This window comes from Acinonyx jubatus, chromosome C1 (assembly GCF_027475565.1).
Source record: "Acinonyx jubatus isolate Ajub_Pintada_27869175 chromosome C1, VMU_Ajub_asm_v1.0, whole genome shotgun sequence".
NCBI lineage: Eukaryota > Metazoa > Chordata > Mammalia > Carnivora > Felidae > Acinonyx > Acinonyx jubatus.
In genome coordinates, this window is record NC_069381.1 from 209,456,187 (window position 1) to 209,483,661 (window position 27,475).

General features: G+C 40.7%; 1 protein-coding gene across 1 annotated transcript in view; it reads left to right on the plus strand.

Moving 5' to 3' along the window:
• The window catches only part of CAB39 (calcium binding protein 39), an 87,254-nt gene that overhangs the window by 40,069 nt on the left and 19,710 nt on the right, over positions 1-27,475 (plus strand). Inside the window, exons 3-4 of the mRNA XM_053215936.1 lie at positions 22,303-22,467; positions 24,609-24,727. Coding sequence (XP_053071911.1) covers positions 22,303-22,467; positions 24,609-24,727 — 284 coding nt within the window. The remainder of the gene's footprint in view (positions 1-22,302; positions 22,468-24,608; positions 24,728-27,475) is intronic.

Consider the following 27,475-nt stretch of genomic DNA (forward strand, 5'->3'; position numbering starts at 1 on the left):
TGGCACTGGAGGTGAGTCCTGTAAGTTATAGAAAGCATGCTTAGTCTCCACTAGAATCCATATTATCTACTTGACTAAACCAGTGGTTGTCAACCAGGGGCAGTTTGCCTTCTGTGGGACATTTGGCAGTGTCTAAAGACATTGTTGGTTTTAATCTGTGTTGGAGCACAGGCTGCTACTGGCATCTAGTTAGGAAAGGCCAGAGATGCTGCTAAACGTGGGACAGCCTCCCACAACAAGGAGTTACCTGGCCCCGAATATCCATAAACACCAAGGCTGAGAGCTATTTCTTTAAACCTTAGCAAGAATAGACCTCCTGCTATTAGGATAAACAAAGCAAAGGAAAATGGTTGAATTTATGAAAAATAAATTTCATTTCAGTGGAAAGGGACAACTCTGAAAGGCAACTTGTGGAAATTACTTTTTCTGAAATAGACTAAGAAGAGGGAGGAGAACCCTGCAATTTCCCAATTCACCTTGTTATCAACATTCAAAAGGTAGTAGCAACTGATGCAAATGGCAAAAAAGGGAACAGAGACCTGAAAATAAATGGAAAGGTGAAAATCTAACCACTAAATTAAAAACCGTGAAAAACAACTTTGACCTCATACTTAAGACTGAAAGCTTGAAGGTAGTCCCATAAAACCAGAGTGCTTGCTATGACTTATTTAGCCTTGTTCTGGAAATCCAGCCAGTGCATAAAGAAATTGTTTAGAAAAAGAAAGGAAGGAAGGAAGACGGAAGGAAGGAAGAAATGGTTTAGAAATAAAAAATACAGCTATTGCAAATAAACAGGGAGAATTACATGATTGACATACTCATATATCTGTACAAAACACAAGCAAATCAACGTAAAAACGAGTTTATTTACAAGGCAGCTAAATCCATAGAAAATTCATAGCCTCCCTAAGTACCAATCAAAACTATCTAGAAATTGTAGTTTTTTTAAGCAAGTATTTCATTTACAATAACAACAACAACAACAAATAAGATGTTTGAGAATACTTTCATCAGGAGGGATGCAGAACCTGTTTGAAGAAAACTATAAAACCTTGTTCAGAGGCACCAAAGAATACCTGGTCCACTCTATCAGATGGAATATAGTTAAGATGTCGTTTCTTTTCAAATTAATGTTTAAGCTTAAAGTGATTTCATTCAAATCAGAGCAGGATCTTTTTGTAACTTGACAAATAATTATTCTGAAGCTTTAGAAAAATAAATAAATGAGCCACAAAGTTGTAGCCGGATTGAAGGAATATAAATTCTACTTTGTTTGGAAGCAAAACACCCACTTCACACATCCATTCACAGTCTTTCCAAGCATGGTTAATGAAATTTGGTCCTTCTGTCCTTGTTGTTCAGGCCAAAAGTCTTGTGTTATCCATGACTCCTTTCACACTTCCCAAATCCAATTCATGAGCAAATCCATTCACTTTGGTTGGGGGGATTTAAAAGCCAGACTCTAACCATGTCTCCCATTTTGCTACACACTCTGGTGTGGTCTACCCTTGTCTCTGCTCTGAAATACCATAGTGTCCTTTGAACTGGTCTCTCTTGCCTCCCTACGGCCATATTGGTTCCTTCAAAACATGACTCAGGGGCGCCTGGGTGGCGCAGTCGGTTAAGCGTCCGACTTCAGCGTCCGACCGTCACGATCTCGCGGTCCGTGAGTTTGAGCCCCGCGTTGGGCTCTGGGCTGATGGCTCAGAGCCTGGAGCCTGTTTCCAATTCTGTGTCTCCCTCTCTCTCTGCCCCTCCCCCGTTCATGCTCTGTCTCTCTCTGTCCCAAAAATAAATAAAAACGTTGAAAAACATGACTCAAATGGGACACCCGGGTGGCTCAATTGGTCACGTGTCCAACTCTTGATTTTGGCTCAGGTCATGATCCCAGGGTTGTGGGATTGAACCTTGCATCGGGCTCTGCACTGAGCATGGAGCCTGCTTAAGATTCTTTCTCTCTCTGCTCCCTTTCCCCTGGTTGCACGCTCGCTCTCTCTCTCTCTCTAAAAAATAAAAACAAACTTAAAAAAAAAAAAACAAAAAAAAAACCATGAGTCAAACAATATTTCCCCTAGAGTAAGAGAGTCCTTACAAGGACCTGAACTAAGTTCTACAGACCAAATCTTTGCTTAGGCCTGTTTTTGTAAGGCTCGTGAGCTAAGAATGATTTTTACTGGAACGCCTGGGTGGCTCAGTTGGTTGGGTGTCCAGCTTCAGCTCGGGTCATGATCTCACGGTTCATGAGTTCGAGCCTTGCATTGGGCTCTGTGCCGACAGCTGGGAACCTGGAGCTTGCTTCAGATTTTGTGGTCTCCCTCTCTCTCTGCCCCTCCTCCATTCATATTCTGTCTCTCTCTCTTTCTCAAAAATAAACAAACATTAAAAAAAAAATGGTCTTTACATTTTTAAAGGGTTGGTTTAAAAGGCAAATAAGAATATGCAACAGAGACCTTATGTGGCCTGCGAAGCTTAAAATATTTACTATCTGCCCTTCAGCAAAAAAGTAAACAATGACCCTTGTCCTGGACAGTCAGACCCAGGGCTTCAATGGGCCTTTCTCCAAGTGCTCCCCCCACATCGACTTCCTTTCCTGATATACTTCAGTCATGCTTTTGCCTTTAGGCCTTTGCATTTGGCTGTTGCTTTTGCCTAGAATGTTCTTCCCCCAGCTCTCTGCTTGGCTTTACTCCCTTATCACCTTCAAATCTTTGCTCAAATGTCACTTTTCACCCAACCCCCTGTTTAAAATGCAGCTCTCTTTCCTGGCTTTCCTGTTCCCCTTGATCTTATTCTATTTTCCTTTGTAGCACTTAACATTTTTAATATACTAATGATGTTTGTTTACTTTTTCTTCCTCCTGTTAGAATATAAACCTTCCAAAGACAGCTCAATAACTATTTGGATTTATTGAAAATGGAATACAAAGCAGAGTTAACTTGAAATACTGTCACCTTATGACTCTTCTGAACTCTTAATTCCTACTTAATAGGATAAAACAGGTATTACTGAGAGTATGTAACAATTTGTATTTTGAGTTTGTGACCAATAAGAGGGTATAATAGCCAGGTATCTTCTAGATTTTATGATGGTGGCCAAGGATCACATTCCCTTTAAAGCTACCACACACAGAAGTAGTGAGATAAATGACCCTTCTTGGGAGATCTACCCTGTTGGGCCTAGTATCGTCCACATAGGCTTGTGTTCATTAATTAGTTCAGGATACTCAGAGGACATTTTTAATGATTGGATGAATAATTATACCTAGTACATGATTAGTGGATCACTCTAAGCTTCTAGGCAGGGTTCTAGTGATCTGTTGTAAGATACTGTCCTCAACTCTAAAGTGTTTGACATTTATTGTTATTGATTTATATGAAGAGAATTAAAGGGATTATTAGCAGAGCCTGTGAATTACAAATATTGTAGAAGGATAGTAAACTCTATAGGTAACTGAATCAGGCACCAGAGGGTTAGCTGTTAGGGTTGGTAGGGTAAGGCTTGAAGGAAGGGCATGATCCTAACTGATAAAATGCAGCACAGATCAAAGTATAGCTTTGTACTAGAATCTTAAAAAACAACAACAACAATACAACAGACTAGATTCCAAAGGAGAAAATAAAATATTTGATTAAGCCAAAAGCAGAAAAAGAGGAAGAGATTAAAGAACAGATGGGACAAATGGAAAACAAACAGTAAGTTGATAGACTCAGATGTACCATATCAATAATCACATTAAATATAAATGGGCTGAATAACCTAGTTAAAAGGCAGAGATCGTCAGATTGAATGAAAAAGCCCTAACTTTATGTGCCTATGTGAAATGAACTTTAAAGATAATGACACATTTAGATTACAAAGATGGAAAAAGATATACCATGCTAATACTTGTGAAAAGAAAGCTGGAGTGCCTCTATTAATATCAGACACAAGTAGATTTTAGAGCAATGAATATCACCAGGGATAAAATCATTTCATGATAAAATAGAGTTCAACTAATCCAAAGGACATAACAATCCTAAATATTTATGCACATGGTAACAGAGCCTTAAAGCAAAATAAAACAAAGCAAAAACTGATAAAACTGCAAGATGAAACTGTCAAATCCACAATTATAATTGGAGATTTTAGTGCCCCAATCTCAGTAATTGATAGAACAAAGCTGAAAATCAGCAAGGATCTTCTAGTAGACGAGAATGATACTGTCAACCAATTTGACCTAATTGATATTTATAGAACACTGTATCCAACAACAGCAGAACACTCCTACACCCTTTTGACATATGACACATTTTTAGTAAATGTAGACTATATTTTGGGCCTTAAAAGAAGGTCCAATACTTTAAAAAGATAAATTTATATAACATATGTTCTGTGACTACAATAGAATTAAATTAGACATCGATAACAGAGCCTGGGAAAAATTCCAAAATATTTGGAAACTAAACATCATACTTCTGAATAATGCATGGGTCAGAGAAATTAGAAAATTATTTGAGTGAAATAAAAATAACACAACATCTGAATCAGTGTGATGTTGCTAAAGCATTACTTGGGGAAATTTTATAGCACTAAGTGCAAATACTAGAAGAGAAGAAAAGTCTTAGTGTTTACCTTAAGAAACTAGAAAAAAAAAAAAAGCAAACATCAAGAATAAAGATCAAAGCAGAAATCTGTCAAATAAAAATCAGGAAAACCAAACCAAAACAAAACAATCAGAACCAAAACTGGTTCTTTGAGATGAATAAAATTTATAAACTCTAGCTAGGACTGATGAGGAGAAAAGACAAATGACCAGTATGTGGAACAAAAGAGTTGACATCACTACAGATTCTACAGATATTAAAAGGGTAATAAAAGGATATTGTGAGTTGAGCATCGTTATACCAATAAATTTGACAACTAGATGAAATGGGCAAATTTTTTTTAAAGATACAGCGTTCTGAAACTCACTCAAGAAAAAAGTGCGTAACTTTAGTAGCCGTATATCCATTAAAATAATTCAAAATTTAGTTAACAGTTTTCTCACAAAGAAAAATCTAGGCACAGATGGTTTCACTAACGATCTCTACCAAACATTTAAAGAGGAAATGACACAATTTCTGCACAAACTTTTTTAGAAAAGTTAAGAAGAAATAGTTGTTAACTCATTCTGTGAGGCCAGGATTATCCTGATACCAAAGCCAAAGACATTACAAGAAAACTATAGACTAATATCCCTTATGAACATATATGCATAAATTATAAACTAAATTTTAGCAAATTGAATCTAATAGTAGGACAATGCATCATGACCAGGTGATGTATTATTTCCAGAACCCATGGCTGGTTTAACATTCAAAAACCAATCAGTGTAATTCATTGTATTGACAAACTCATGTCAGTACATGAAAAGAAAGAAAAAGAAGAGGGAAAAACAAAAAAACCAGCCTCTGATCCTAATAAAACTCTCAGCGAATTAGGAATAGAAATTCCACAGTCTACAAAGGGCATCCACAAAAACCCTCCAGCTAGCACTACATATAATGGTGAAAGGCTGAATCATGTATGTCTAAGATCAAAAATAAGAAAGGAGTAAAAAAAGAAGACAGGATGTCTGTTTAGTTTCTGTTAAATAAAAGTACCACTTCTGTTTAACTTTGTGCTTAGAGTTTTTAGCCTATAAGTCAGCTAAGAAAAAAATAAAAAGCATGGGAAGGAAGAAGTAAAACTGTCTTTATGTATGGGTGACACAACCTAGGAAAGCTGAAGGAATTTACAAAAATGCTAGTAGAACTACTAGCTAGTAGAATACCTAAGTTCAGCAAGGTTACAGGTTACAAAATCAAAATGAAAAAAAAAACATTTGGAGTAGTATCAAAAATATGAAACACTAGGGATAATCTTACAAATCAAATGAAAGATCTGTGCATTTGAAAACTACAATATATTGCTAAGAGTTGAAAGACCTAAATAAGTGAGAGATATATACCTTGTTCATGGGTTGGAAGCCTCAGTATTGTTAAAATGTCAGTTCTTCCCAAATTGATTTATAGATTCATTGCAATCCTAACAGGCTTTTTATAGAAAGTGGCAGACTGGTTCTAAAATTTGTGTGGAAAGCAAAGGACTTCGAATAATCAAAACAAGTTGGAACGAAAACAAAGTTGGAAGGTTCACACCATCTAATACCAATAATTCTAAAGGTACAATAATCAAAATAGTGTAGCATCAACATAGACAAATGGGACAGGGAAGCAGAACAGGATCTAGAAATAAATCTACACATATATGAAAGTTTTTGACAAAGGAGCACATGCAATTCAATGGAGAAAGGGTTGTTGTTTCAACAATTGGTACTGAAACAATTTGATAGCCACATATGCAAAAAAATGTTGAACCCATAACCTATGCCATATACAAAAATTAACTCAAGATGGATCACACAACTAAATGTAAAACCTAAAACCATAAAGCTTCTAAAAGAAAACAAAATCTTTGTGACCTTGAGCTAGGCACAGCATTCTTAGATATGACACCAAAAGCATACTCTATTAAAAGAAAAAATAAATTGAAATTCATCAACATGAAAACTTTTTAAAAGGACACTGTTAAAAGACTGAAAAGACAAGCCACAGAATGGTGGAAGATCTTTGCAAAGCATATATCTGATGAAAGATTGCATCCAGAATATGTAAAGAACTCTGAAAACTTAACAATATGGAAGCAAACAATCCAGTAAAAACCAGGCAAGAAATCTGAATATACACTTCTTCAAAGAAAATATACAGATTTCAGATAAGCACTTGAAAAGATGTTTATCATTACGGAATCGCAAAGTAAAACCATGAGAAGATGCCACTACACACCTATTAAAATGGCAAAACTTGAAAACTTGGGCTATAGCAAATGTAGATTATTATGTAGAACATCTGGAAGTGGTGAGAATGTAAGATGATAAACCACTTCTGAAAGCAGTTTGACGGTTTCTTAAAAAGCTAAACTTACATCTAGCCATCCCATTCGTAGGTATTTACGCAAGAGAACAAGAAATCTACGTCCACACAAAGACTTGTGTATAACTGTTCATAGCGACGTTATCTGTAATAGTCTAAAATAGGAAACAGCCTAGGTGTGTAAATAAACCAGTTGTGGTGCTTCCGTACAATGGAATACTACTCAGCAACACAAAAGAAGGAACTGTTGCTGTACACAACAACATGAACAAATCTCAAAATAATGAGGTCGAGTGAAAGAAACCAGACTATAAAGAGTACATAATGTATGCTTCTATTTATACAATACTCTATGGATAGCCATAATGACAGAAAGCAGATCAGGGGTTGCTTTGGGATTGGCAGGGATGTGGAGGGTTAGAGTGAGGTTGGCAAAGTATGGGACTACAGAGCATTCTTAGTGGTGATGGATATGTTTACTGTCTTGATGGTTTCATGGGTGTATACGTAAGTCCAAACTTACCAAATTGTACACTTTAAATCTTTGTGGTTTGTTGTATGTCAGTTATAAGTCAGTAAAGAGTAAGAAAAGACTATCCATGGACCAACTGAGATAGAGTTGGCTTACAAACCACATATGTTTGCCCTGAGAATAGATCATGTCATAGAATACCCAGAAAGACTGTTGAAAGCCTAGGTGGCAATAATAGAAATACACTGTTTAAATTCAAAGTGATCATCTGCTCTGAGTAGACAAATCCTTACTTGAAAATGTAGAGAAACTAAAATGTGTTGAGAGAGGAGTGACCAGCTGACACAGAAATTGAGAACTCTGCCATGAGGAATAATCGAATGAACTGGAGATGTGAAGTAGAGAAAGAATAAAATGTGGGCCCTAGGCTCTTAGTAAAATGTTTTTAAGGGAATATCTCGTATGAGGAAAGGGAAGGTTCTAGATGGTCGCAGGAGATAGAACAAAGACCTGTCAGTGGAAGTAAAACAGGGAGTCCAATTTCATCTTGCTGTGAGGAAAAATAATAGGTGGAAATTGTCTTCCTTATGAGATAGCAGATTTCTGTCTCCTAAGGAATGGGAAAGGGTATGTATTTGGTGTGGGCTAAGAGCCCACTTAGTTCTTGTGAAAGGAATACAGGCTTTCATGGTTGACACATCCTCACGTGCATACAGCACTGTATTTTGCAACGTGCCTTCGTAGAGCATAGGCATCCATCTTATTTCGAGGTAGAGCAGTTTCCTGTTGTTATTCTCATGATCCACATGAAGAAAGCTATTGTTTCTAATATAACCCATTGTATTGGAGTCAGAGATGGAATTCACTCCCAGTTCTGCCAAACCCATTGTGAAACTATGCCTGTTTCTGATTTACTCATTACATCCAAGTGCATTTTCTCATTCATTTCTTGTGATCTTGTGGACAAAATGATAAATACAACATTTGAGTGCTTATTCCCCGATTTGTAACGTGTTGATATTTTTACTTGTTTTATATTGTACACAGTTGCCATATTATGACTTGTGTATAATACAAATAGATTAATCCCTTAGGACCCGTGTCACACCTTTTTAAAAGAATTTAAAAACTACTCTCCTTATACCTTTAGGAAAAAAATGGTTTATCTTACCATCCTTATTTTTAGGTAACTAGGGCATGGGGGTGGAGTGGGATGGAGTGGAATTTTTTCTTTCATTGCTAACAGCCACATAAATCTGTGTATGTAATGACTATTTACATACTCTTTGCCCACGGCATGCTATATAAAGAAGGTATGACTGCCTTGTTCAGCTTATACTTGGGTCCCTTCATCGCTGTGAATGTATGTGTTCACAGTGTTGAATAGCTATATTCACTCATTTCATGAGAGGAATAAGTTTGCTCTATGTTGGCATATTTAAGAGGGGCAGAGGGAGTAGCCTTTCCTAGCATGGCCATTTAATAGTGACTCATGGTTACTAAACTTGTTTAGAGTAATCTTTGACACCATAAGGTTATTAATAGGTTATTCTTAGCCCATGATCTTTCCGCTTAGAAGACTCAGACATTTTCTTTAGTAGAGAGGTGCACGTGTGTGTGTGTTTATAGGAGTTTTTTTTTTTTTTAATTAACACAAGAATTACTGTGAAAATAGAATTGCTTTTATCAGTGGCATCAACATGTTTCAGTTTACTTTTAGATTTCATCTCATCCTTTATCTTAATTTACTTTGCTTTAAGAACTTACTTTTTTTCAATGAGATCATTTAATAGATCCCTTTTTGAGAATGAATTGATATTTAAGGTATTAAATATAGATTGCTACGTGTTTAGAAGACTCTGGTTTGCTAAATGATTTTTTTTTTTTTTGCTAAAATGGGTATAAAGAAATGCAAAAATATAAAAATATAAGACAAAATAATAAATTATTTAAGCCTCCCTCCCCAGTCCCCCCAAAATCTGGGCTCTTTTGAGACATTTCTCAATAAAAACTAGTCACATGTAAATTATAATAAACTCGATTATATAAACTAATGGTGAACAGAAGCATGGAAAATTCTGCTTAATAGGTCATTTCAAAATTGTTTCTAAAAAAGAATGCTTTATAAACAATGATTCCCATCTGAATTATGTTTCCTTATGCCAAGTTTCATGTGCACAGTGGTTGGAAGGACAGTCTCTGGCAAAAGATGACTTCATTACCTCCATTGTCATCTTCTACAAAAGATGATTCCCAACTTGATTGAATCCACAGACATTTTAGTGCCCTCATATATGTGGGCAGATAGATGGGCACATGGATCAAATTTTATCCCCATTCTTAAGGAGTTTATAATCTACTAGATGAAATAGGTATATAAATATTATAGTATACAGAGGCTTGGAGGTAGGAATGAAGTTCTGTGGGAACCAAGGGGATAAAGCAGTTATGGCCTCTGTCGGGGAGAGGTACATGTAGAAAGTTAGGTTTGAAGTGGTATTGGAACTAGATTTTAGGGCATTGCCAGGCAAAGTGTGAGAAGGAATGGAATGTCCAGAGCATGGTGACAAGTTCAGGATGACCAGATAGGGGTGACTGGATAGAGGATTGTGGTGGGAAGTGAGGCTACAGATGTAGGTTGTGGTGGATTGAAAAAGGCCTTTTGTACAACCTAAAGAGACACCGAGGGAGCTGGAGAAATCTTTGTTGTCGTTGTTTTGCTCTGTTTTAAATTTATTTTTAAATAATTATTAATTTACGGAAGTTGCAAAAACGTATACGGGGTGATGCCATGTGCCTTTCCTCCAGTGTCCCCCAGTGGTAACATGGCACATGACTGTGTCCAATATCAGGACCAGGAAATTGACATTGGTGGGGTCCACAGGCCTAGTTCACATCTCACCAATTTTGTCTGTGTAGCTATGTGGTTATTTTGTAACCACCACCACAATCGAGACACAGAACTGTTCCATCACCGCAGTGCCCCCCCCTTGCTACCCCTTTATAGCCACACCCATCTCCTCTCCCCCTTTCCCTAACCCTTGCTGGCAACCACAAATCTGTGATCTTGTTATTTCAAGAATATTTTAGGGGCGCCTGGGTGGCGCAGTTGGTTAAGCGTCCGACTTCAGCCAGGTCACGATCTCGTGGTCCGTGAGTTCGAGCCCCACGTCAGGCTCTGGGCTGATGGCTCGGAGCCTGGAGCCTGTTTCCGATTCTGTGTCTCCCTCTCTCTCTGCCCCTCCCCCGTTCATGCTCTGTCTCTCTCTGTCCCAAAAATAAATAAAAAACGTTGAAAAAAAAATTAAAAAAAAAAAAAAGAAAAAGAATATTTTATAAATAGAATCATGCAGTGTATGTATAACCTTTTGAGACTGGCTTTTTTCCATTCAGCTTAATTCCCACGAGATCAATGCAGGTAGTTTTGAGTAGCAGTAATTCCTCCGGATTGTTGAGTTTCAGTCCATTCTGTGGATATACCCCAGTGTGTTTAGTCACCCATTGAGGGACATCTAGACTGTTTCCAGTCTTTGGCTGTTACAGATAAAGCTGTGAACATTTTTGTACGGGTTTTGTATGAACATAGGTTTTCATTCCTCTGGGATAAATGCCCAAGAGTACAAGAGTCATAAGGTAACCGTTACGTTTGGTTTTGCAAGAATCCGCCAAACTCTTTTCCAGAGTTGCCATACCACTTCTCATTCCCACCAGCTGCGTTTCAGTCAGAGATGGGGCGAGATGGGAAGTGTGTTGGAGAAGATGGACGTAATGGCAGAAGATGCACTTCGTAAGAGTACTCCGGTGAGAGGGAACATGAAAGGATAAGGAGGATTGAGATAGGAGACTAGGTTTCTGAGGGAGAATTGAGAGGATGTGATGCTTGTCTGTAGCCAACTCTAGGGTCATGTACCCTTTGGCCTATTTTCTACCCACCAGATACTTTCCAGAGCATGAGTCAATAACTGCAGCCCAGGATGGCCCCTTACCTGGTTTAATAAATAAAGTAGTATTATAAACACATGCCCATCCATTGACACGGTCTGTGGCTGCTTTCCTGCTGCAGTGGCAGAGTTGAGTAGTTGTGACAGAGACTATATGACCCACAAAAAGTTTGCTACCTGCTTATCTAGAGGAACTTGATACTTCTAATGAGACAGATTATAGCAGGGAGTTTTAGTGTGGTTAGAAGTGGAGGCAGGTGAAAATGTGTGTTTTGTGTGTGTGTGTTTGCTTTTAAGCCTGACGTTCCAAGGGTGTGTGCTCGAGATCGAGAAGCAGGCCCTGGTGTCAGGCGCTCCTCCCTTTGTACATTTTTTTAGTTTTCCTTTATCCTCATTTGTATATTGGGATTCTACATAAGATTTTTATTTTGAAAAAATGATTATGGACAGAGTAGAGAACAGAATATCAGTGGCCCCAAAAGGATTTAAAAGCCACTTATTTGGAGGATTGCTGATGTCTCTTTCAACACTTAAGGTGCTCTGATTGCATACTGCAGCATCACTCAAACTTAACAGTTCATTTCATGATTCATTTTCTCTGAGAGAATTGGTCCCTCTCCTCCTGACTGACTGGTTTAAGAAATGTTGCCTTGGGGTGCCTGGCTGGCTCAGTCAGTGGAACATGCGACTCTTGGTCTCAGGGCTGTAAGTTTGAGCTCCACATTGGGCGTAAAGTTTACTTAAAAATAAAATCTTTAGAAAGAAAGAGAGAGAACGGAAGAGAGGACGAAAGAGAGAAAGAAAGAAAAAGGAAAGAAAAAGAAATGTTGCCTTTGTATTCCTGGCTCACAACCTTAGTCATCAGATTCTTTCTCCTTACTTTAGCATCTATCTGCCACAGTCCTGTTCATTTGAAATCATTTGGGGGGCAAGAGGAGGCTGACATCGGCACCTTCTGTTTTCTCTTTTCTGGAGCACTCTGTGGGTAACATGGGGGTGCACGTGTCTGAGAGAGCTGTGCTCCTTTCGTTATGTCTAATAGTTGATTGATTTCTATATGTGTATCTTTATCTTTAGGAGCTTTATCCTCCTAATTCCACTACTACATGAAATAACTAGTGTTGACATGGTGGGATATCCTTCTAGATTCTCATTCTTGTTCTAGTGTCTTCCCTCTCACTCTGTCTCTGGGGCAAATAAGTAAATGAATGTGGGATCATACCGTTCTGTAACCCGGTTTATGTTTTCATTTTAATGTTAACATCTTTGCATGTCAGTAGAGATCTACTTATTTTTAAAGCTTGCTGTGGTCTTCTGTTTTATGGGTACATTATAATTTAACCGGGTCAGTGGGATAACTTTTCTAATTCTTTGCTATTGTAAATCACACTGCTTATACTTACATCTTTGCATAATTCTCTATTTCCCTTGGATAGATTCCTAGAGGTGTAATGTGGGATTCATAGAGATTGCACCTTTTAAAACTTTCTGCTACATTTTGCCAAATTGCCATCTAGTGTGTTGTTTCATTTTATTTTTCACCCCCCTCCCCCCCCAGTGTATCTTTTAGAAGTCTTTGCCTCTGGTAGGAGGGAAAACATATTGGACCATTTTAACTTAATTATCATTATGAAGTAGAATATCTTTTTTTAAAGGGTTTTTTACCTTTTAATTTTGCAATCAGGCATATCTGTACTTTAAACATACTACTTTAGCTGTGTTTATTTTCCAGTGTGCTTTGTATCTTAACATTAGGCTTACCTAGTAACAGTATTAAAAACTGGGGGTAAGAGAGCGGGCAGACCCAGTCTTACACCCCACCAGATACAACCCTGTGCCTGCACCTATGAGTAGCTACCTTGTCACCTCGCATTCCTACTGTGAGGCCACTTTGAGATCTACTGAGTATTTGGGCCTGGGTCCAGACGAGGAGGGTGAAAAGGGACATGAGCACTTTAGGGACATGGTCTGCAAGCACTAATGAGTGAGTGAGTCTCTCCTCTTCTAAAATGGTATTTTTGTATCACTACTTTGTGCCTAGTGGTTGCCCCTAATGACAGTAAAATAGTACAGTGATGGGTGCTGTGGGAACATTGGGCTAAGGCAAGAGATTTCACACGAAACCTTCTGAGTTGTTGGTGGTCTTGAGATAGGCCATTTTCACCAATGTTTGGCTTACCAATTATTTTGCCACTTCACTGTATTTTTTAATGGGAAACCAGGTGGTGCAGAGGCTCCCAGCCTTAGTTCTAATTGGAGAGGTTATCATATGGATACTACACTTAAAAATTTGAAGTAGTTCCTGTGTCCTCACGCTGGGAGGGAAAGAGGTATGGATCTGATATCGTTACTAGTGAAGTGAGCGTGGGAGGTGAACTTCGGAGTATTGGTGGTTACGGCTTTAGGTTGATCCTGTAACTTACATTGTTAAATTTTAAAATATTTCTTGAAGATACTAATTGGAGATGAAGTTGTTACCAGTAAGCTGTAGGTGGAAGTCAGCAAGGCTCCTGGCATAGGATTAATATGCCTCGCCTCTGGCAGTTAGCAGCAAGGCTTCTCACCTTGGAGCCTTGATTCCAGGAAGCTTTACCAAGCCCCGGACTCTTGTCCCTGTGACTCCGCTCTGTGGGGTATCCCCAAATTCCCACTATGTGTGGCTCAAAAGCCTCGAGAAAACAACTAAGAACTTACAGTTCTGTGCTTCTCACCCAGACAGGGCAGCAGCACGATTAGTGAGGCATGAGCCACATCGTTTTCCAGTCACGTGAGTGGCTGGTCATGAGGGGTGTAATTGTTCCGCATGGTTTTCTTCATGAGCATGTATTTGTAAAACAATTGGCTGCTGTTAGTAGTCTGTGCCCATGAAACTTAATGTGATGCTCAGTGGACACCCGAGGGTAGCGTCTGTGTCCCACAACACCGTGTTCGACTAATAAGAGGCTTGGTTTAGTCAGTTAATAAAATCATGAAGTCAGGCCACGTGTAAGTCACCATCTCAGACATTGGAGAGGGGAGGGGATAAAAAAGTGTAAGCAAGCCTTTTCCATAGCCCGAGGGTAAGTTAGGGAAATGCGAGGTAGAGAGAAGATCTAAGGCTACAAGGCCAGGGGCGGAAACAGCGTAGCAACTGCTGTGGCATCAGAGGATGAGAGTGGGGGAAGTGAGGGAAGGCTTTGTGAATGTGGGGGTTCCGAGGGTGCAGAGGAGTAGTGTGAGCATTCAGGGTCACTTGAGGAGACACAAAGATATCAGGGCAGGAAGGTGAGGAGAGGAGAGGGCAGTAGAAAATAGGGAGAACCTTTATTTGGAATCTCAGGTCTGAAGGTATGGAATCTACACCTTCCACAAGGCCACACAACTGGCAAAATGGCACATGGGGGGACTTGAGGAAAGACCAGACTGTATGTTTAGGGGCCTTTTCTCCAGCACACATATATTGAGCCATCAGCCTTGGAACTAAGGAGAGATGCCTCTCACCTGTGAAGAAAAAGCAAAATAAGAAAGTAGATGAACTTTTTATTCTTACAAAATGATTGCAAAGAGAGTACCTTTCACCCAGCCTCCCTAAATGTTAACATTTTACATAACCACAGTCTAATGATCAGAATCCGGAAACTGACATTTATAGGATACTGTTAACTAATCCATGGATCTTTTTCAAATTCCATCAGTTGTCCTACTCATGTCCTTTTTCTGGACCAGGATGCAGTTCAGGATGTCACTTTGCATTTAGTTGTGACGTCTCCTTGCTCTCCTTTAATCTGGAACAGTGTCTCGGTCTTCTGTTGACTTCTGTGACCTTGACACTTCTGAAAAGTACTGGCCAGTTATTTTGTAGACTGTCTCTTTGTTTGGGTTTGGCCGATGTTTCCTTCTGATTCAATGCAGGTGAGGCCTTTTTGGCAAGAAAATCACAGAATGCTGTACCCTTTGCAGCGCCTCCTCAGGAGGCTATGAGCTCAATGGTCTCGTTGCCATTTACTTTGATCTCATGTATGATGGTGTCTGCCTGTGAAAGTACTATTTTTCCTTTTGTCATTAATAAGTCTCTCGGGGGGATGGGGCATCTTTTTTCAAGGCCCCAAGTGATTATGGTGTGTGTCCAGAGTTGAGATGGAGCATGGCAGAAATACATCAAGATGGATGGAGGAAGTCAGGGATGTTTTCATTATGAAGTCTTATCTCAGCATGGAAGGTGTGAAGCTAGATGTTCAGATAGGGAGCAGAGAGAAAGACTGAAGTCTCTTGAGGAAAGTAGAGCAGTTTTGAAACATCTGCTGCTGGGAGTTACTGGTTAGAAATAATCCAGTTTGTAGAAATGTTTCTGACTGGATTGAAGGCAATTGAACAGCATGAACTTTGGCAAACCAAGTGTCCGCAGGTTCTGGCACTTTCTGTACGGTGCTCAGAACCCTGGTTGCTGAAATAGAGAAAGTTCCAGTGAAGAACATCCAACGTTTAGAGGGGCAAGAGACCTGGAGCTGTGGGCACGGGCAGCACTAAAACATGCAGTCTTAGCAGAATAGGCCACGTGGTCATTAAGGAGCCCAGTGGCTTAGGTGACATGATGATCTCAGCAGTTTGAAAGGGTATAGGGCTTGGAGAAATGCAGGTGTGAGTAGCTTACTCATGAGGTGTGAAGGGACAGACAAGGAGGTGCAGTAAGGAGGATGTGGTCAGAGAGGCAGAGAACATGTTGACTTAATGCAAGCAGGTCAGAGATGGGGGGGCTAGGCGGGGTCACCAGTGTGAATGCTGATGAAGAGAACTAAGCCAAATCTACACAAGAACAGACGAGGGTATCTGTTCTCTCTTGTATCTTCATTCAGTAAACACCCGCCACATCACCTTTTCAGGTGAAATACTTCTTAAGGTTTTCTGATCATGTTTTAGTAAAATTTGGACAGGTTTCTTCTTCTTCTTTTTTTTTTTTTAGTTGTAGTTTAATCAGCTTATAATTATCCATGTCATATGGAACAGACATCACAGAAACAGTTGAAATATGCATAAAATTAAAAGTCCTCAATTGAAATATGCACCTAATCTCTCATTTATCAGGACTGCTAGTAAATAACAAGATTGATGAGGTTTAGTTTTTTCATATCATGCTGCTGATTATCCTCTGTAGATGCTAACTAACCATGGATTTCCTCATTATGAAGTCTTATCTGAATATGGCAGGAGTGAAGCTACATGTTCAGATACAGAGAGAGCGCGCTATGCCCAGGTTTGGAAGTCTCCTGTCCCCAGTGCCACTCTCGGTTTCTGACGAGTTCAAGTTAGCCTTTTATTGTTAAACTCATTCCAGTCTTTAGCTTTTCATTTGGCATTGTTTGTGGCACTGTTGATTTTCAAGGTGTGATTAGTTACTACTTACATATGTAAACTACTTACATATGTAATACTAGTATTTGTTAGAAGTTTTAGAAATTTAGAGGGGATATCTTCTGGGGAGGAGTGAAAAAAGTGAACAGAAGCAGAGATAAGATAAATCAGGAGCACCTGGGTAGCTCAGTCGGTTGGGTGTCCGACTTCGGCTCAGGTCGTGTTTCAACCTCACGGTTTATGGATTTAAGCCCCACATTTGGCTCACTGCGTCAGCACAGAGCCCACTTTAGATCCTTTGTCTCTATCTCTCTGCCCCTCCTCTGCTCACACTCTCTCTCCCTCTCTCAAATACACATAAACATTAAAAAAATTTTTTTTTAAAGAAGATAAATCAACACCAGTGTAGTAGGCACTTTGATCTATTTATCTCATTCCCTTAATTTTTCTGCTCCTTTAAAAAAAATAAAATGTGGATTGTAAAATATACAGATCTGAAATAGAGCAAGTGAAAAGTGAAAATATTCTCCTTGGGGTGCTCAGTTGGGTAAGCATCCAACTCTTGATCTCAGCTCAGGTTGTGATCTCACAGTTTGTGAGATCGAGCCCCGAGTCAGTCTCTATGCTGACAGCACAGAGCCTGCTTGGGATTCTCTCTCCCTCTCTCTGCCCCACCCCTGCTCTCACACATGTGTGTGCACTCTCTCCCTCGATCTCTCTCTCTCTCTCTCTCTCTGTCAAAATAAATAAACTTTAAATATACATATATATATTCATATTCTTCTTACCTGTTGCCATAGGCAGACTATACTCAGTTTGGGGTGTCTTCTTCCAGATTGTTCTCTGTGACAACACAGGGATTTATGTTCATTGCTCACTGATGTAGCTCTGTCAGGTAGATTACCTTTCTTGGATGCACTACGTCTTAGGAATTCGTTGGCTTCATGGTGTGATAACATCATATTTCCCCATGTTCGGTTTTCATTTGGATTTTTTTTACATCCCGATGATCATGATGCAGATGTTGAGCCATTCATCAGCTGTGTATAGCACACTTGCAAGCACTGGGCTCCTGACAGAGCAGAAGAAGACACGTTAATTAGAAATCACAAGGAAAAGCAGAATTACATGCAACCGTGAGAAAAGAAGTACGTGGTGGTGGTGAATGTATGATGGAATTTACCTAGAAAGATCACCTCTGAGGAAGTGAGCATTGAGTTGAGCCATGAAGGAAGAATGTGAGGTGGCCGGGAGGTGGGGGCAGGGCGTGGGCCTGGCAGACCACATGCGCAGGGATCCTGAAAGAATTCCAGTGTGACCAGAGTATTGACGTAGAGATAGTGGGGGAGAAATTGTAGCCCAGGGTAAGGTAAGACGGGGTCGGAACATGCAGGGTTTTACAGGCCACGTTAAGAAATTTTCTCCATCCCGAGAGCAATAGGTAATTAGAGCATTTGAAGCAAAGGTAATGACAATCTTATTTGTGCTAAGAAAGGATCGTTCTAGGGGCGCCCTGGTGGCTCAGTCAGTTAAACATCTGACTCTTGATCTCAGTTTCAGGTCATGATCTCACGGTCTGTGAGTTCAAAGCCCTGCGTTGAGCTCTGCGCTGACAACACGGAGCCTGTTTAAAATTGTCTCTCCCTCTCTCCCTCTGTCCCTACCCAACTCATGCTCTCTCTCTCTCTCTCTCAAATTAAATAAATAAACTTAAAAAAAAAAAAAAAGGATCATTCTAGTTGTGATACGGAGAATGGATTATAGGGAATTCAAGAAAATTAGTCAGTAAACTATAGCCCAGGCAAGAATTATGGGAACTCTGACGTGGGTGGTGGTGGTATGGGGATAAATGGATGGATTGGGGAGACACGGTGTTGAGTTAGGTATTGGGATGGGGTGAGAAAGAGGAAAGGGTTGAAGATGGCTTCTGAGTTTCTGACATTCACAAGAGCAGCGGGAGTGGTATCATCCCCTGAAATAGAGAACAAGAGAAAAATGTATCAGGCATTAGGGCAAGATCAGGAGTTCTGGTTTTGGTAGCATTGGGTTTGTGGTACCTCAAGACATTCAAGTGGAGACATTTCAAGTAGGCTGCGGAATGTACTAGTAAGAGAACTGGATTAGAGATAGGAATCTGTGAGGCATCTGCATTTAGGTGTTAATTAAAGCTGTGGGTGTAGATGACATCACTGGGGGAGAGATGATAGAACGAGAAGAAGAGGCCTTGTACCCTGCCTTGAGGAATTCCCAATATTTAAATGGCCTCTTCAAGAGGGACGAGCCAAGAAGGAGCAACCAGGGAGACAGGCAGGAAAAATTAGGGTGGTGGTGAGTCACAGAGGACAGGGGAGGAGCAGTTTTAAAAGAAGGGTGTAATCAACACCTTTAAATGCTGCCAAGAGCTGACATGTACTAAAGACTGAGAATTGTGTTTCCTGGCAGGCAGGTCATTGGTGACTGGCTGAAAGCTGTAATGTACTCAGTGGAGAAGCCACATGGGATTGGGCTGGAAGTGACTAGGAAGGAGATGTGGACTGTAGCACTCACAGGTAGATGCTTTTTAGAGGCTTAATTACGGGTGGGCAGTAGCCGGGAAGGTTCTGTGTGGTTGGTCAAAGGAGAGCTTATTTGATTTTGTTAATGATTTTTGGTCATATTTAAAACCTGATTGGGGGAAAAACAAGTGAGAGGGAGTTGACTAGAGAAGGAGGTGAGAAAACAGACATGTTGAGTTCCTGAGAAAGCCAGAGAGTGAGTGGAATCCAGAAGGATCAGCATAAGCAGATGAGTACAGTGGTTAGCAGATGTGGGAATGCCATTGGTGCCCCCCCCCCCCAGCCCCCCGCATCCCGCCACCACCCATAATACAGGTGACAGTGTTGTCTTCTGAGAGGGAAGAAGAGCAGGTCTAGGTTGCCTTTCATCTCAGAAATACTGTAAGTTGCTTTCTGTTTCCTTGCTTCTCTCCTCCCTATTCTTTTAAGTAGCATTATTGAGGTAACTCACACAGTTCCGTGGTTTTTAGTTTATTCGCAGTGTGCAACCATAACCACAGTCGATTTTAGGACATTTCATCGCCTCAGAAAGAAACTTCATACCTTTTAACTATCACCCCCCTCCTTCTTATTTGCCTTTTGCTGTCGGAAGACAGCACAGAGTATGGTCTGGATTCAGATCTAAACTCGTGACTTCAAAGAAGAGCATTTGTAAGCTGAGGCATGTGAAAGGTTACCAAGAGCCTCACAACGGTAAGCTAGCCAGAGGAGCACAGGGGGCTGAGGCCTACTACTTAGGGTCACTGGTACAAAACCCACAGATAATACACTCCGAAAGCCTGCTGAATGGCAGGTTCCTCCCTGTCAAAGAAAATCGTCTGAAGGATAAAGACGAATACAATGAAATTACAGAGGTAACACATGTACTTAGTTTGCAAGAGAACATTGACTACTGATAAATGATTTTACCTACTGGCCCCCAAAAAGTACATTTGGGGATGCTTAAAATTGATGTATTGGATGATGAACTGCGATCAGAAATCTAAGGCGTTAACAGAACAGGGTAGTAACAGCAGACTGGAAAAGTTAGAGATTCTGTTTATCATTGGTACTGAATAAGGTTTTGTATGGGATTAATAGGATGATTTTAAACATTTAGAAAAGAAAGTAGTAGTCCTTAGAAATCAACATAGGCCTAACAAAAAGATCACACCAAATTAACTTTATCTTGTTTTCTTATGTTCAGGAAATGTGGAAGAAATAGTATCCAGTTGACCCTTGAACAACACGGGGATAAGGCCACTGCCTTCCCCCCCCCCACACAGTCAAAAGTCCATATACAACCTTGGACTCCCCCAGAACTTAACTACTAATAGCCTGCTGTTGACCAGAAGCCTTACCAATAAAATAAACAGTTAACACGTTTTGTATGTTATATATGTTTGATGCTGTATTCTTAAAGTAAGCTAGAGAAAAGAAAATGTTACTAAGAAAATCATAAGAGAGAATACATTTATAGTACTGTCCTATAAAAGATACGTGTGAGTGGACTAGCATAGTTCAAACCTTTTTGTGGTTCATGGGTCAAATGTTTTCGTATTTTATCAAAGTATTTAACAGAAAGTCGTTTGCATATGATTTGGAAATAAGTTTATATGTAAGTCACTGAGGACCATGCCCAAAGATTATTAGTAGATTGTTACTGAAAAGAGTATGACGATTCAAAGGCATAACGGTGGGTTCCATTCAGTTATTTCCTTTTCAGTGTTGTGGTTAATGATGGAGGCCATGGGAGGTGGCCGTGTCAGATCCGCGGATGATTGCAAATATGAGAGTGATAGCTGATATGTTGGATGTCCTTCAGAGTCTAGAGCTACCTCCACAGAGTTGAATGATGGGCTGTTCATGAGGCCAAATTAAAGCCTTCATTGCAGTGTCATTCAGAGACCTGGCTTCAAATGAATTCTCTGACTAAGTTGCAGAAATTCTTGATGGTAGCCTCAGGGTACAGTAACATTTGTGACATTTACAGGGAGGTTGTGGTCTAGTGTCATCTGCATCATTCCATTCTAGATGGGATTGGGACATTAGCACCCCCCCCCCCCCCTTCCTTAAAGAACAGTTACAGAAGCTGACAGGGCGTTTTCTGGAGAAGACCAGAGATGGGCAGGCTGCCTGGAAAGAGCTCCATGGCTGTTCCCTGACTTTGGGTGTGTTCCTCCCATGCACCTGCTTATGAGCACTCCACCACAGAAACTAATCTCTCTCCTCTCTGGTACCCTGCCCTGCAGTTTCCCAGCTGTCTCCTCGACTTGTGGAGACGGCTGGTTCTGCCTGCCTTCTCCCTCCCTGTGATGTGGCCTGGAAACCCTCTCCAGGCAATAAGCTGGGGCAGGTGTGAGCCTCACTTCATTCGTTTCCCTCCTCTCAAGCATCACTGCCCTGTGCTGTCCGAAGTTCAGGGTTTAAAATTTATTGTTTCGTATAATTTCTATTTTATCATCTTTTTCATGGAGGAAGGTAAATTGGCCGCTTGTTCCTCCGTCTTGGCCAGAAGTGGAGGCTCTTTAGTGATTTTTTATTTATTCCTAACATTTTAGCTCTACGTTCAAAGCCCCCTTCTGTGTCATTCCCTTATTTCCCCCATGCCTTTTCTTGGACAGACCCTCTGCTCTTCCCGCTCCCTCATCCGCATCTCATGCCTCTCCTTTGTCCTCAGTCTCCTTTTCCCTCATTCTTGCTTGTCAGTGTTCCCCGTTGTCTGGTCAGCTCAGGTGCCTCTTCCGTGTTGTTTCCCTGCCAGGTGGGGCGGATTAAACTTTCCCTCCCTGTTCTGTTCCTGCTACAGTACCACTGTCGGCAGTATTCAAGGGTGCATGTTGTAACCTGCCGGCCCCTCCTCGAACACATGTGTCGGGGCCCACGTGTACACATGTCCACAGTGCTCAGCTCCCAGGTCAGGCACAGGGCTTGCACACTTTTGTGTCTTTTACGTAGCTTTCTGGGCAGGTAATGTAGAGAGAAGGTGTTTAACAAGTGTAGGTATGTGTGTATGTATATATATATATATATATATTTTTTTTTTTTTTTTTTTTTTTTAATGAGTTGTTTCTCTCCTCTCCCCCCAAATCTAGGCTACAGAAGAAGTTTCCAAAAATCTGGTTGCCATGAAAGAAATTCTGTATGGCACGAATGAGAAAGAGCCACAAACAGAGGCGGTGGCGCAGCTCGCTCAAGAACTCTACAACAGCGGGCTCCTGAGCACCCTGGTAGCAGATTTACAGCTCATTGACTTTGAGGTCAGAAATCAGTTTCTTATTTTTCAAAAACAGTACCTTATTCACGGTCCTTTTCCTTGTGTTCTGTCCTTTGAAACATCCTAAGATTCCTGTTGAGCTCTTGGCCCAGGGGTTACTGACCTGTAAGCGAGCCCAGGCTGCCCACCTAATTAGCAGAGCTGGGCAGGAGCTCAGGGGCGCCCGAGGCTTGGGCCAGGTCTCTCTTCTCCTGTTCCACCATGTCGTGTACGAAGCTTCTTAGGTATTCATTGTGCCCTTTTGTTTACATCATATTTAATAAACACCTGCTGTTTCACCTGATTCACTGGCCTTTCGTTCTCAGAGTATAAATCTAAAGACTGTGGAATGTTAGAATTTTAGAGGTAGAGGAGATTTTAGAAGACATCCAGTTATGTATTTGTGTTTTTTGTTTTTTTTAACCTGTTGAGAACTCATTACAGCAGAGATCATGCGTTTTGTTTGCTTGGCACTACTTTTAAATGTTTAAATTAGGATAATGGTTAAATAGCAGGAGATTTTATGCACAGTTTTGAATTTCTGGCTTCCCTTGAAAATTTTAGCTCTGGCAACATTGAGCCTGTGGGCCCACCCGGCCCCTCAGCTGGAACAGAGCAGCCACTACACCATGACATGCTTGGGTGTGCTGCACACAGCAGCTCGCTGTTCTGTCTCAAGGCCTGCTGGGCCCATATGCATCTCCTGCCTGGCCCTGGGAGGCACTTGCTATTACTGCCCAAGCTTATGTAGCTGAATCGTGCCATTTAGCTAGTGAATTTAACGGTGAGAATAATGGTCCTTGACAGCAGTCTGAAAAGTAGTCTGCGAAGTATATATGGTAATGAAGGGCTGTGGCATGGTTAGCAGGTTCCTCTGAGTCTTTGTCACGGGTGGGCTTTGTTTTAAGCCCCAGTGTTTATCATCCTGAGTGGTCGATCAGATGTCTGTGCAGGTGCCTGAAAAACCAGGGGAAAGAATGGCAGATACATAGCCAGATTCAGTTTTGAAGAGTCATGAGAGAGTGTGGTTCGTAGGTTGCTTGAATAATATTGGTAATAAAGGACAATAGAAAGTATTGCTATCCTGTAGAACACATAAAAGTGATATTTCCATTTAGGGAGCCGATTTCATGTATTTTTAATAGTGTATCAAATTCCACCAACAACAGTTTTTATTTCCTGCAAAGTGGGGAACGCACTGGAACGTCCAGTTCCTTCTCCTTTGTCCACACATCTCATTCCCCAACGTGGTCACTGAATTTAATGTTCACTTGGGACTTTAGTGACTTAAATTTACCAAGAAGTGTGTGCCCTTGAGATGGGTTCTTAGAGACTGCCGTTGCCGCTCCTGATCTAGCACAGGCCCCAGGATGATCTCTGGCACTGGAAAGCTAGCATTTCACTCAGTGCCCTGCAGGCTCGTCAGCCTCGTAACAAGTGGCCCTTCTGAAACCTCTCCTGGGGTTCAGTTCTCCGTTTGTTAATTTCTTGTGCAGTTTCTGATTATAAGGTTCACTGTATAGCAGTCACGTCCTTCTATTGCGTTTTGTAAAGCACAGTTACATAATTCTGGTCTCTGAACTGCTACATCATGTGGTACTTAGAACCTTCATGATTAATCTATAGAAAATCTCTCCTGAACAGACCTAACTAAATAGGGGGATATGTCTACTTGCCATGAAAGCTCAGCTTCTTACAGAATTCTTTCATTTTTATTATACTAGCAGCGTGCAGCTTCTCCTCATCCATCAGTAGAAGAGGAAATTAACGTGTATTGTTTACAACACGAGCATTTTATTTGAGGCTGTTTGTTCCCTATGGGTGGGAATCAGATCCCTGAACATTGTAAGCATATAGCAAGGTCTTATTTTTCATATCTGAGTCTGCATGATTTTAAGGGTTAGAAATTATATGTAGTAACGTTTCACTTTGAATACATTGCTCATGGTAAATATAGTATACTATGAAGACTTAGAATTTGAAATTATAAATAAAGAAAATTTAGTATCTATGAGCACTTTAAAGTCAGCTGTTCAGTCATAATTATATAAATATGCAATGCCTTAATTTGAGTTTATTTGGGAGGGTGGCTGGGCTTTTTGGTGGTTAGTCGGGTAAATATTTTAATGATTGTATTCCTAATAGGGCAAAAAAGACGTGGCTCAAATTTTCAACAATATTCTCAGAAGACAAATTGGTACAAGAACTCCTACTGTTGAATACATCTGCACTCAACAGAATATTTTGTTCATGTTATTGAAAGGGTATGTACAATATAACAAAATTTATATTCTCAGTTGAAAAATAAAAAGGAAAGATGGTCTTAGGCAAAAACACGATGGTGAATGTGGGAAAGTATTTTCTCTGTAGTTCAGTCATTTCATTTTCCCATAGATCTTGAACACATTTCCCTCTTTTTTTTTTTCTTGTTTATTTAGAGACAGAGAGGGAAAAAAAAAATGAGCGGGGGAGGGGCAAAGAGGGAGAGAGAGAATCCCAAGCAGGCCCCACACTGTCAGCACAGAGCCTGACACAGGGCTTGAACCCATGAACTGTTGAGATCGAGATCATGACCTGAGCCTATATCAAGAACTGGACGCTCAACCGACTGAGCCACCCAGGTGCCCCGAACACACTTCCCTCTTAAAATTCAGCCAGTGAGTTAAATTGAATTTGAAAATACCTATGGGAGTTTAAAGGTGGATGAATCGTGAGCCCTTAAAGTCTCAGATCCTATGCAACTGAAGAAAAAAGTCTTCTGTGGTCTTCTTTCTGTTCTCTAGATTTTAGAAGTTTATTTATATGAAATATCAGTTAAATCATGTGCTTAAAGACATCTTTGGGCAGACATGCACACTGTGAGGCTGTGAAAGCTGCCTAGTAAATGGAGCTTGGATGCTACATAGCTTGACTCTGTTCGGTCAACAAAGGACACGCTTACGAAGTAGTGCTCGTTGCTTTGTACCTGTTTGTGTCCACTCACCAACCGACTTGGTTGGTAATTGACAGTGCATTTAACTACTGGGCTAGTAAGCAGGCATTTGTGGTAGTCTGTCAGTATGAAAAAAACAAACAAACAAAAACCAGAAAAGCCTAAAAACCGAAACCTCAAAAGAAAACCAATGCTCTTCTCCCTCATCAGTGAGCCTCCCCGATTGGCAAGGTCACCTTATTGCTTCACACAGGAGTTGTTCGCCAGCTCTGGGTCTGGTGTGTATCTGTTTGTCCCAGCGTTGGTGCTGCTCTATTAACTTGGCGGACAGGCGTTTTACTGGCATGAATCAGCTTGCTCTCTACCGCTCGCATCGTAGCTTGCCTCCCTCTGATTCACATCTCTGTGGTTCAGCACTTCCCCCAAGTTCAAACTTGTTTAGACAAAGCATGAGTCAGTGCATGTGTTTGATGCCAGCATTCTATTTCCTTCGTTCTGTTTCTAAATCTCTATGTTGGTTGTTTCTTCAGATGTTGCCATACAGAACTTTTGGCATCTCGTTTTTTGTTGTTCCCAATCCAGAGTTGTGTGTGTAAGCATGTAGTGAGTAGTTTGAAATTTTGGTGTTCTTAGAGCACCTTCCAGATGCCTTTGTGTATTTTTAAACTGAGTATTTCCTTTTCCGTAGAAAGCAGTGGTGGTTAAAAATCATAAATTAGTTTGCCTGTGTTTTCGCTTAAGAGTAGCCAAAAGAACGATATAAACGTTGTTAAAGTAAGAATTTTAAGGTACAGTTTATCTTTAAATTATCTTTTTCTTAAAAGTTGACAGCTCTCACGTGAGTGGCTGCAGCAGAAACGTCCTCCAGGGAGGCGAGGAGAAGCCCGGGCGGTGCAGCTGGTGCTGGTGCCCGTGCCCGCCAGCGCTGTCTCCCCGTCCCGTGTAGCCCTTAGAGTGGAAACTGCGCAGAGAACTGGAGGGAATAAAATAGCCATTTCCTACCCGTCACCCAGTGCGGACGGTTATTGACGTTCTGTCATTCTTACTTCACATGCTTTGCCTCCTTTTTTCCCTCCTCACACATAAGATTCCTTCAGCGTGCATCCCCAGTACATAGTGCACCCCAGGATTTTTTTTTCCCCTACCATACTCGCCATACCATTTACAGACCTAACATTGTCTTGTACCCAATGTTCAGATGTCCCTGATTTTCACACACAAAAACGGCACTTTTCAGTTAGTTTGTTTAAATCCAGTTCCACGCGAGGTGCACAAACTGAATTTGGTTAATATGACTCTTACACCTTTTTTTTTTTTTTTTTTTTTATGCCATTTACTTGTTGAAGCAACGGGGTCATATGTTTTGTAGAAAAATCACATATTTTGAATTTTACATCCCTGTGGTTTCATTTAACATGTTCCTTTGTCCTCTTTTCTCTTAAATTGGTGATCAGGTCGTTATGAACTCCAGTTGTGGGGTTTTTAAAAATATACTTGGTGTGTTTCAATCCATCACAGTCACGATGTCCAGATTTTTATATCCAAATTGCATCATCTTGGGCCATCGGGAAGCTCCTTCAAATTGGCTCTTGTGTCCTTTTGGCAGGACCCCATCAGTCTTTGATAGCTTCCTTGCTTTCTGGCACAAGACGTCCCGTGCTGATTTTGTACAGATTCCCGCCTCAGACCTGGAAACAGCCATTTCTTCAAGGAGACTTGTGAGCTACCTTTTAAGGTTTTTGTACTTCACTTAACGAGTCTAGACTCCTCTCCTGCAGTGTGACCACTGCGTAGGCCGTAAGTGCTTTGACGTTAGCCATCCGGCGGAGTCACTGTGCGTTTCAACATAGGCTTGTCGCTAGTGTTAGGCTGCATCTGGAGGCAGCAGTTTTTTCCCCCGGTGACTTAAATGTGAATGTGCTCTCCACTCTAGTGCTAACAGGTTGTACGGCATAACTGTTTGCCTTGTACTCGATAGTTTATGGTTTAGTCATTTAAGACAAGCTTGAAAAACCACTCAAAACCTGCCCAGCTTGTTGTACCGAACTGTCTTACTCTTGTCTTTCTGGTCTCCTGCTTG